The sequence below is a fragment of the Notechis scutatus genome, chromosome 2 (assembly GCF_049901735.1).
Source record: "Notechis scutatus isolate UNSWTSFEM ecotype Mainland chromosome 2, rNotScu1.2, whole genome shotgun sequence".
NCBI lineage: Eukaryota > Metazoa > Chordata > Lepidosauria > Squamata > Elapidae > Notechis > Notechis scutatus.
Window position 1 is genome coordinate 258,472,392 of NC_142010.1, and position 12,064 is coordinate 258,484,455.

At 41.5% G+C, this 12,064-nt stretch overlaps 1 protein-coding gene across 2 annotated transcripts in view; it reads right to left on the reverse strand.

The window, feature by feature from the left end:
- KATNAL2 (katanin catalytic subunit A1 like 2) overlaps nt 1-12,064 on the reverse strand; it is a 47,251-nt gene that overhangs the window by 26,133 nt on the left and 9,054 nt on the right. Inside the window, exons 2-7 of one of the 2 annotated variants that reach the window (XM_087958682.1) lie at nt 9,843-9,913; nt 9,338-9,504; nt 5,998-6,031; nt 5,142-5,265; nt 3,474-3,569; nt 859-957 (exon numbers count right to left, since the gene is read on the reverse strand). In XM_087958682.1, the coding sequence (XP_087814808.1) occupies nt 859-957; nt 3,474-3,569; nt 5,142-5,265; nt 5,998-6,031; nt 9,338-9,504; nt 9,843-9,913 (591 nt within the window). Of the gene's footprint in view, nt 1-858; nt 958-3,473; nt 3,570-5,141; nt 5,266-5,997; nt 6,035-9,337; nt 9,505-9,842; nt 9,914-12,064 lie in introns of both variants that reach the window. The other variant, XM_026687700.2, reaches the window with a different exon arrangement.

The following is a 12,064-nucleotide window of genomic DNA, read 5'->3' on the forward strand; positions in this document are numbered from 1 at the left end:
AATGGTTGTACCATCCCCATGGTCACATAACCAAAACTCAGATGCTTGGCAACTGACTCCTATTTATGACGATCGCAGTGTCCCGGGGTCACATGATCCCCTTTGGGGACCTTCTGATAAGCAAGTTCAGTGGGGAAACCAGATTCAGTTAACAACCATAGTTGGGGAAGAAATACAGACGCAAATTTGAGAAGTATTATGAGCAGAGGTGGTATTCAGCAGGTTCTGACCAGATCTGGAGAACCGGTAGTGGAAATTTTGAATAGTTCAGAGAACCAGCAAATACCATCTCCGACTGGCCCCGCCTCTATCTATTCTCCGCCTCCCAAGTCCCAGCTAATCGACTGGGTCTTCGTTGGTTGCCATGGACAGGAGAACAGAGCTGGAAAGCAGGTTAGTGGGGTGGGGAAGGAATGGGGATTTTGCAATAATCTTCCCCCTGGAGTGAGGAGGGGATGGAGATTTTGCAATATCCTTCCCCAAGCCAAGCCAAGCCACGCCCACCAAGCCATGCCCACAGAACCGGTAGTAAACAAAATTGAATCCCACCACAGATTATGAGACACATCTGGATTCAATTAATGCAGACCTCCTGACCCTTTTCTTCTAAACAGTGCCTTTTCTCCTTCACAAAGCAAAAATTATTTGGCCCTCCTAATTAATTTGGGGGAAATTATTTAAGTGTGAACGCAGTACTCTCATTCTGCAAAGACACAAAGTAGAGTATTCTGTTTTATATGCTGGAATAAACTCTCACACATCAACAGTTCTGATTGGGGTTTTATTTCTAACTGAAATAATTGTTTCGAGAGAACTAATGACTTCTGCCAGCTATTGACTGGAAAGAACGCCACTCACCGAAGGATCTGGATTGCAGTTAAAACTGTGTAGGGAGATTTCACTGGACGCCCCTTTGATAGCATCCTGGATCAGCCCACGGAAATCAATGATTTGGCCCTGTAAGGAGAGAGAAGCAAACACCATTTATTAAGCCTGAACTCTTGGAGTACTTGAGACACTAAACAAGATAGACACAGACTTCAGGGGATAATTAGAATGGCAGAAAAAGCAACTGCTACCAACCTGCCTTCCATGGAGGATCTGTATACTGCACAAGTCAAAAAGAGGGCTGTGAAAATATCTACACACCCCTCACATCCCGGACATAAACTGTTTCAACTCCTACCCTCAACACAACGCTATAGAGCACTGCACACCAGAACAACTAGACACAAGATCAGTTTTTTTTTCCCCAAAAGCCATCACTCTGCTAAACAACTAATTCCCAAAACACTGTCAAACTATTTAGTAAGGCTGTACTATTATTATTCTCATCTTATCTATTACCTATCACCTTTTCTACTTACAACTATAACTTTGTTGCTTGTGTCTTTACAATTTATATTGTTTTATTTAGTTTCCTAGTATCATTTGTGTTGATTGCTTATTTAGTATCCTATCACTGTTATATCTTATGATTCTTGATGAATGTATTGTTATAATGACTATGATCATGATTTATCAATTATACTTTTTATGTACAATGAGAGCTTGTGCACCAGAGACAAATTCCCTGTGTGTTCGATCACACTTGGCTAATAAAGAATTATATTCTATTTCTATTATTTCTATTTCTGTTATTTCTATTTCTATTCCATTCCATTCCATTCCATCTATTCCATTCCATTCCATGTTCTATTCTATTCTATTCTATTCTATTCTATTCTATTCTATTCTATTCTATTCCATTCCATTCCATTCCATTCCATTCCATTTTGTTCTATTCTATTGTATTCTATTCTATTGTATTCTATTCTATTCCATTCCATTCCATGTTGTTCTATTCTATTTGATTCTATTCTATTCTATTCTATTCTATTCTATTCTATTCTATTCTATTCTATTCCATTCCATTCCATTCATTCTATTCCATTCCATGTTCTGTTCTATTCTATTGTGTTGTATTGTGTTGTATTGTATTGTATTCCATTCCATTCCATAATTTCTATTCTATTCTATTCTATTCTATTCTATTCTATTCTATTCTATTCTATTCTATTCTATTCTATTCTATTCTATTCTATTATTCTATTCTATTCTATTCTATTCCAAAAATACATCAAGCTAAACCAGAGAAACAACCTCCATTGGTCACAAAGGCTAGAGTTGATCATCTAATGTTTCTCAACCTTGGCCATTTCAAGTTGGTTTATGAATACAGTAGCCCTCGAATTACAATTATTCAAACTTACAACGGCACTGAAAAAAGTGACTCATGACAGTTTTTTTTCACTTAGGACCGTTGCAGCATCCCCCTGGTCACATGATCAAAATCCAGGCATTTGGCAACTGACTCGTATTTATGACAGTTGCAGTGTCCCGGGGACATGTGATCCCCTTTTGCGACCTTCTGATGAGCAGTCAATGGGGAAGCCAGATTCACTTAACAATGATGTTACTAACTTAACAACTGCAGTGATTCGCTTAACAAATGCGGCAAGGAAAGTCGTAAAATGAGGGCAAAACTCACTTAACAAATGTCTCACTTAGGAACATGAAACTTGGGGCTCAATGGTGGTCGTACGTCGAGGAACTACCTGTATACTAAAAACCATCGGCTCCCATGTTGATTTCTATCTCCACTGCAATTCCTTTTTTTTCCCCCTTCCCAAAAATCTTTCCCCTTCCCCAAAAGGAGGACAGGAAGTCCTTGACTTACAGCCCTTGGTTTAGTGGCCCTTCAAAGTTACAAAGGCACTGGAAAGTGTGACTTATGACTTGGTCCTTACACTGACCTGCCTGAAAAATCCATGTATTGACGGTGGTTTTAGAATCCTGGTGCAATGGTGGGCTGCAAATTTTTGTAACGACCGGTTCTCTGGCTGAGTAGGCGTGGCCAGTTGGTCATGTGACTGGGGTGGGTGATGTCACTCATCCCACCCAGCCCCGCTTCCTGGCCACTCGCCTCAAAGGAACAGGCAGGATGCAGTCGGTTAGGGCTAATCCCACCACTCACTGGCCCAGCTTCCACCCCTTTTTTGGCCTGTTTTTGAGCTGTTTCCAGGATGATTTTGGCTGGAAAAACAGTCTGAAAACAGTCCGAAAAATGACTTAAAAACAGGCCTTTTTGGGGGGCTGTTTTCAGGCCATTTTGGGGCCCTTTTCAGGCAATGTTTACCCTCAAAACGGCCCAAAATCCATGTCCTGGGGTCATGTGATCCCTAGTTGTGATCTTTGCAGCTGGATTCCCTTAATGACCACATGATTCACTTAACAACTGTAGCAAAAATGGTCATAAAATCAGACACAACGCAACAACCTCCTTGCTTGGCAGTGGAAATTATGTCCCCAATTGTGGTCGTAAGTCAGGAACGGCCTATATATTAAACGACACTCAAGATGTCTACAAGTCTTTCCCCTTGAACGCCTCAATGCTACCTAAGACCCTTAAGGTTTATAGGATTTTGACTAACTCTTTTAGAAAGAGGGCCTTCTCCACCTCCTTTGTGGATTGCAGATACATTTAAACCAAATTCCGATGCGACTCGACTTAAAGGACCTTCATTCTCCTATAAGGGGAAAAATAGATATAATTATGAAGTTAGTGAGAGCCAGTTGGGTCTATTGATTAAGGCACTGGGTTACAAAGTGGGAGACTGTGAGTTCAAGTCCCATCTTAGCCATGAAAGCCAGCTGGGTGACTTTGGGCTAATCAGCAGGAGAACATGTATTCTAGTCCCGCCTTAACCATATAAAGCCAGTTGAGAGACTTTGGCCAATCACCAGGAGACGGTGAGTTCTAATCCTGCCTTGGGCATGAAAGCCAGTTGGGTGACTTTGGGCCAATCACCAGGAGAACATGTGTTCTAGTCCCGCCTTAGGCATGAAAGCCAGCTGGGAGACTTTAGGCCAATCACCAGGAGAACATGTGTTCTAGTCCCGCCTTAGGCATGAAAACCAGCAGGGAGACTTTGGGCCAATCACCATGAGACGCTGATTTCTAGTCCCGCCTTAACCATATAAAGCCAGTTGGGTGACTTTGGGCCAATCACCAGGAGAACATGTGTTCTAGTCCCGCCTTGGGCATGAAAGCCAGTTGGGTGACTTTGGGCCAATCACCAGGAGAACATGTGTTCTAGTCCCGCCTTAGGCATGAAAGCCAGTTGGGAGACTTTGGGCCAATCACCAGGAGAACATGTCTTCTAGTCCCGCCTTAGGCATGAAAGCCAGCTGGGAGACTTTAGGCCAATCACCATGAGACGCTGATTTCTAGTCCCGCCTTAACCATATAAAGCCAGTTGGGTGACTTTGGGCCAATCACCAGGAGAACATGTGTTCTAGTCCCGCCTTGGGCATGAAAGCCAGTTGGGTGACTTTGGGCCAATCACCAGGAGAACATGTGTTCTAGTCCCGCCTTAGGCATGAAAGCCAGTTGGGAGACTTTAGGCCAATCACCAGGAGAACATGTCTTCTAGTCCCGCCTTAGGCATGAAAGCCAGTTGGGAGACTTTAGGCCAATCACCATGAGACGCTGATTTCTAGTCCTGCCTTAACCATGAAAGCCAGCTGGGAGACTTTGGGCCAGTCACTCCCTCCCAGCTCAACCCACTCCAGAGGGCTGTTGTTGTGAGAAAATAGGAAGGAGAAAGTGTATCTGATATATTTATCACCTGGAGTTATTTAATAAACAACAACAACAACAACAATAATAATAATAATAAATGGGATACCAATAAATAAAATAATAATTAAAATTATTGCTTCATATGCAGTTAGTCCTTTACCTGAAGAAGGTATAGTGGATATATTCACCACCTTGAGTTGTTTGAAAAAATAATAATTATGGGATGCCAATAAATAAAATAACCAATAATTTAAAAATATTGCTTCGTAAGCCGGGAGCCCTTGAATTGCAACCGTTTATTTAGTAACCGTTCCAAGTTACAACGGCCCTGAAAAAAGTGACTTACAACCAGTTCTCCCCCTTAAGACTGTTACCGCATCCTCACAGTCACGTGATCGAAATTCGGACACTTGGCCTTGTATTTATGATGGTGGCAGCGTCCAACAACAGCCGTTTGTGACTTTCCCAGCTGGCCTCTGACAAGTGAAAGCAGGAAACCAACGCAAGGGAGATTTACCTGCTTCAGATTTTCTTTGCAGAAGGCTTTGAGCTCTTCTACTCTTCTGGGTGACACTTTCGACTGGGGCCTCCCCTGATGTTGGCTAATCTTGGGGAGATTCCGGCATGTGCTGCTGGGGCCCCTAGATGGGAAAAACGGATTTCAGTTGAGTCTACCCGTTCTATACTATCTATGTAGCTATGTACCGATCTACTGTATCTATCTACTCTATCCATCCATCCACCTATTTATCTATTATCTATCATTATCTGTCTATCTGTCCATCCATCCATCATCTATCAATCTATCTATCCATCCATCCATCATCTATCTGCCTGTCTATCTATCTATCATCTATCAATTATCTATCATTATCCAACCATCCATCCATCACCTGTCTGTCTGTCTATCTGTCATCTATCAATCTATTATCTATCATTATCCAACCATCCATCCATAATCTGTCTGTTTATCTATCAATAATCTATCAATCTATTATCTATCATTATCTATCCATCTATCATCTATCAATCTATCTATCCATCATCTACCTATCTAGCTATCATCTAGCTATCTTCTATTTACCTATTATGTATCATTATCTATCCCTCCATCCATCATCTACCATCAATCAATCAATCAATCTGTCTGTCTGTCTATTTATCTATTATCTATCATTATCTATCCATCCATCCATCATCTGTCTATCAATCTCTCATATATCTATCCATCCATTCATTTAAATTTTTTCCCCTCCACTTGTGAAATACCATTTGCATTTCACAAGTGGAGGGGGAAAAATTTAAATGAATCAATAAATGTGGCTGGTAAAGAATTATTACCAAATGCCATCCAGCAGCTACATTGTTCTTACCTTTTTGCTTTCCCTCCACTTCTTGATTTATTATCTGCTGTGGAAGAGGAGAAAGACAGCAGTTAAAAAAGAAGAAGAAGGAAATATGACTTTGAACAGAAACAAAGATGTTCTCAAGTTTGTGTCCTGCTCTGGTTTGCTATCTGTTTGTGTGGGAGGTCCGGCTTCTTGAACTCAATGCCCACTGCTACACATACCTACAGGGATTTAGAAGGAAAAGAACAAACTTTATTCCAGGTGAACATTCCAAGGAACCTGGGCTGTATGCAGTCAAAATCTAGAAAAAACCTGTTGGACAGTTACCTTGCTCAAAGCAAACACAAATGCAAGGGAAATGACAGGAAAGGAGTTCAATTAAATCCTTGTTTCCCAAACTTAGCACATGTGGACTTCGAGTCCCAGAATTCCACAATCAGCACAGCCGTTGCTAAGAATCCTGCCAGTTGAAGTCCACACATCTTATAGTGGGGAATATTTGATTAGATGAACTTCTTTTGGTCCCTTGCAAACCTCGATGCCATGACTCTATTAAAACTTGCTTCAGTTGGGCGCAGTACGTCAGCAGAGCAGCCCTGACAAAAATAGGACCTGCTCAGTTTTCTCCTTGCATTGGATAAAAAAAAAGGATTGCATCCAAGCCTGGTAGTGATGGGAACCAGTTTGGTCTAGCAGTGAAGGTGATGGCCTGGGCCAATAGATGGCGAGTTCTGCCTTAGACATGAAAGCTGGCTGGATGACTCGATCATAGGAGCCTGTGAGTTCTAGTCCTGCATTAGGCATGAAAGTCAATTGGGTGAGTCTATCATCAGGAGCCTGTGAGTTCTAGTCCTGCCTTAGATATGAAAACCAGCTGGATGACTTTGGGTTGAACACCTGTGAGTTCTAGTCCTGCATTAAGCATGAAAGCCAGCTGGGTGACTTTGAGTCCATCACCAGGAGGCTGTGAGTTCTAGTTCTGCCTTAGACATGAAAGCTGGCTGGGTGACTTTAGGTCGATCATAGGAGCCTGTGCGTTGTAGTATGACATTGGGAATGAAAACCCAAAGTCATTGGGTGACTTTGGGCCAGTCATCAGGAGACTGTATCTTCTAATCTCCCCTTAGGCGTGAAAACTGACTGGGTGACTTTGGGACAATCACACACTCTCTCTCTCTCTCAGTCCAACCAACCTCACAGGGTGGAAAAAAAATGGAGGAGGAAGGGAGTATGTACATTCACTGCCTTGAGTGACTTATAAAGTGATAAAGGTGGGATAAAAATCAAATAGATAACTAAAATGAGCTGCACTAAAGAAGCCGCACCCCATATAAGTTTCTGCTCCACCATGTGGGGGACTCAAGGTCCATCCCACCCCTGAAAGGACCTGATGGTAAAGACTGCAACAACGACACCATTAAAGCCAACCTCTTTAACACATTCTTTGGCTCAGTATTTGTAAACAGCAATGGATCATGCCCAGTATTTCCTAGTCGAACCACAGACAACGACAATGATCTAATACATATCGATTTTACAGAAGACAATGTTGAAAAAGCACGACGCAATCTAAAACCATCTCTATCTATTGGACCGGATGGAATATGTGCCTACTTCTTAAAAAAGCTATCCATTGCCATAGCTGAACCTCTAACCATAATCTTTGAAAAATCTTTCAGGACCAGCTCCTTGCCTAACCTATGGTCACAAGCCACGGTCATCCCCATCTTCAAAAAGGGAGACCCCAGCCTAGTTGAAAATTACAGGCCAATCTCCTTATGCTGCGTCACCTGTAAAGTCATGGAATCAATTATTAACCAATCCATCATCCTCCACTTAGAGACAAACAACCTACTCTCTAATAAACAATTTGGTTTCAGAAAAAAACTATCCTGTAATCTGCAACTTTTACACTGCAAAAACATATGGACTACACAACTCGACCAGGGCAAAGCAATAGACGCAATCTACATAGACTTCTGTAAAGCCTTTGATTCAGTGGTACATGACAAACTACTCCTAAAACTAAAATCTTATGGTATCTTTGGACAACTGCATAACTGGATAGAAGCATTCCTGTCAAACAGACAACAAATGGTCAAAATTGGGAGCGTCCTATCAAATTCTGTACCTGTCAACAGTAGTGTCCCCCAAGGCAGTGTTCTAGGACCAACTCTCTTCATACTCTACATAACTGACTTCTGTGATCATATTAAGAACAACTGCGTTCTCTTCGCTCATGATGTAAAGCTATTCAACACCACAGACAATACTACTACCCTCCAAAAAGACCTTGACTATGTATCAGAATGGTCAAACAAACGGCAACTTCAAATGTCAACAAACAAATGCTCTGTCTTACATATTGGCAAAAAAGAATCCGAAAATAAAATACAAGCTAAATAGTCAAGACCTTGTTGATGATCCAAGCTCTGTCAAGGACCTGGGAGTACTCACCTCTAATGATCTAAGTGCTAGAGCCCACTGTACCTACATAGCCAAAAAGGCATTAAGAGTTGTTAATCTAATCCTACGTAGCTTCTTCTCTGGTAATATCACACTACTAACTAGAGCATACAAAACATTTGCTAGACCAATACTTGAATACAGCTCATCAGTCTGGAACCCGCATTACGTATCTGATATTAATACAGTTGAGAAAGTCCAGAAATATTTCACAAGAAGAGTTCTCCACTCCTCTACTTGTTGCAGAATACCTTATGTCACCAGACTCGAAATTCTAGACCTAGAAAATCTAGAACTACGCCGCCTTCAGTCCGATCTAAGTATGGTATATAAAATCATACATTGCAATGTCTACCTGCAAATAATTATTTTTCCTTCAAAAAAAAAAAAAAAAAAAAAAAAAAAAAAAAAACAAAAAAAAAAATACACCAACTTGATTGCAGAAAATATGACTTCAGCAACAGAGTGGTCAATGTTTGGAATACTCTACCTGACTCTGTGGTTTCTTCCCCAAACCCCCAAAACTTTAACCTTAGACTGTGTACTATTGACCTCACCCCCTTCCTAAGAGGCCTGTAGGGGGTGTGCATAAATGCACCAATCGTGCCTACCGTCCCTGTCCTATTGTTTCTTTTTATTTTTCTTATATGTACCCATCTCATGTATTCAAAACCATGTTTATTGTTATACCTGTATCTTGTAAGTGATTGACAAATCAAATAAATAAATAAATGTGGAAGGGCCAATATGCCAGAGGTATGAAAGTCAGTGGCAAACCATTGTTTACTCTTTAATAGAGTTCCTTCGGAGGTGGCAGTTGGGAGGGAAGAGGCATTAAACTTCTGTATTAGTGGCAGAGACAACATTTAAAAAGTTCTGTCTGAGCCATGCAACGTACCGGAGTCAACAACTTTCTTGGTAATCTTGGGGTACTTTTGGAACTTGACGTAGTAGTAGCTTTCATATTCCATCAAAATGGTCTCCAGATCGACGTTGTCGCACACCTCAAAACGGCACAGCCCAAATTTCGTTTCTTGTTCCAGTGCGTTAGCAGCATCTACGTACCTGGGAGTGACAGATTTAGAAAGTTTCAGTGTATGATTGAGGCTTGAGAATGGTAGTCATTTACGACACGAGTGTTATACGGGGGGGGAGGGGGGGAGGACAAAATATAAAATACGATCAGGATCGCCATTCAGGAATCGATTATTTCTGAATTTTTTTCCGCATGTGGAGTTGGATTTCAACACCTATCATGCTGAATCACATTGGCTGGGACTGGTGGGAGCCCTAGTAGGGAAGAAAGCTGAACTTCATTATCAGAGACTCTATGAAGTTCGCTTATTATGGCAACAATTACAAGTTTTAGCCATCTGTATCTTGTAAAGCCAATGAATGCTTACCCTTCTTCCGTTAAATAATGTAAAATCAAAATAAGGAGATTTTTGCGCCGGGCTTCTGTTCGTGTGTGTTCCTACAAAAAAGAAAAAGAAAATCATAAAATGATATAGCTCTGTAAAGCATCCATTAATGACTTTGCATTCACTTTTTTGAATCAACTTTCCTGATGAAAACAAGAATATCTTAGGAACTGGAGCACCACCTAGTGGCTCTAAATGGAAATGCTTTTTTTATTATTCAATGCCTTTTAGAAAATTAGTGTTTTAATACTCGGAAAGTCGGAAGAAAGAGGTCAGCTGGCAGCAAGGTGCATAAAGTTTAACTCAACTGCAGCAGCAATGGGTGCATCATTGGAAGATCTGAAGGGCCAGGCTGGGGACAGAGCTATTCCAGATTGACTTGATGGCACATCGATCTGGCAACCATAAACTGAATTTCTCACTCATAGTTTCTCAGGTTTGTCTCAGCAGCTGAGGGTTAGAAGGGAGGAAAGGGGGAGTTATAGAGTAATCCTCGAGTTACGAGCACAACTGAGACCAACGTTTATGTTGCTAAGTGAAACCTTTGTTAGGTGAGTTTGTCCCATTTTATGACGTTTCTTGCCACTGTTGTTAAGTGAATCATCGCATTTGTTAAGATAATAACACGGTTGTTAAATGAATCTGGTTTCCCCACTGACTTTGCTTGTCAGAAGGTCGCAAAAGGGGATCATGTGGCCCCGGAGACACTACAACCATCATAAATATGAACCACTTGCCAAGCATTGAATTTTGATCACGTGAGCCCAAGGACGCTGCAACGGTCATAGGAGTGAAAAATGGTTGTAAGTCACTTTTTTCAGTGCCGCTGTAACTTTATATTTTGCAGCGATAATTCAGCGCCGGAAAAATAAACACAGATGGCTGATGCTTCATTTAACATCTTTATAAACATAATAAGTAGATTTTACAAACCAGTTGTAGATTTCTCCAAGATGGAAGCAAACTCAAACAGAAACATGTTGCAAGTAACTCTCAGCAGAGCAGACAACAGCTTCACTTTAGTTCAGCAGGCAAGCAAGAGGAGAGAAGCAGTTTCATCTTCAATAGACAGACTCAGAGCTCAACATAGCTGCAGAGCTTAATTGTTGTGGTTAGCAGGCAGCAGGTGTGGATGGCTGAGGAGAGTGAGGTCTCAGATGAGGGGCCAGGACCATTAGGGAGTAGACTGCTGCCTTCAGAGATTGTGGGGGCTGGCAGCAGCGATGAGGAGGTTCCCGAGGAGCCTGTGCCAAGTGCGCATGCACGCAGGATTGCTTGTAGGAAAGAGCAGCTGCAACAGTACGGGCGACTCGAGAGTAAGGCTGCAAGATAATGGCCTCTCCTTCAAGAAGATAAAAGCCAGCTGTGAAACGAACCTGCTTTGCAGAAGGCAAAGACGTTTTGAAACTCCAGCCTCATGGACATTCCAGTATCCTGAGTTTGTATGAACATTTTTGTATTGCAACTTATTTCTTGTCTGTTATCTTTTGGCAAGCCTCGCACAGTTTGGCAAGGCTTGTGCTTATAACAGGTAATTATTTTGTAAAAGCATTACAAGGTTTCTGTTCCTTTTGGATTGTATTTGATTTGTTGGAAAAGGGTGTGGGTCAGAACATTAATATAGAGCCACGCGTAAGCTACTTCTAGTTTCAGTTTCCAGCCTAGGCTACTTCTAGCTTCAGTTTCCAAAACAGTCCTCATTGGCTTAGTTATTATGCCTATTCATTGGCTGACCTTGCTACCATGCTCTATTCCAGTTGATGAATATACTCTGACACTTTGAATGGTCACTAAATGAACTGTTGTTAAGTCAAGGACTACCTGGATTTTAAGGAGCTCTCAAGGATCACAGGGACTTTGTTAAGATAAAAATCCTAATAAGGTAAGGAGGAAAATGAAGCTAAACCCTGAAAATTCAGAAGATTTCCTGAATCAAGATCATTACTTTCTGGATCAAGCAAAATTTCTGGAGCCACATCGCAACTGTCTCTCCTATGAAGCCTGTGTCCCTTGCCAGTGTTGAACCTGTATGCCCTCCCATCTCTATCTAGTTTTACACCACATCCTTCCCTCTGTATATTAAGACGATGCTGCCATGGTTTGTAAATTGCAACGTAGTTTGAGAATTTTGCAAACAATACAAATAGTCCTTGACATACAAACCTTAGAGAAGTCTGCCCGATACAGTTGTAGGTCATTGTGGT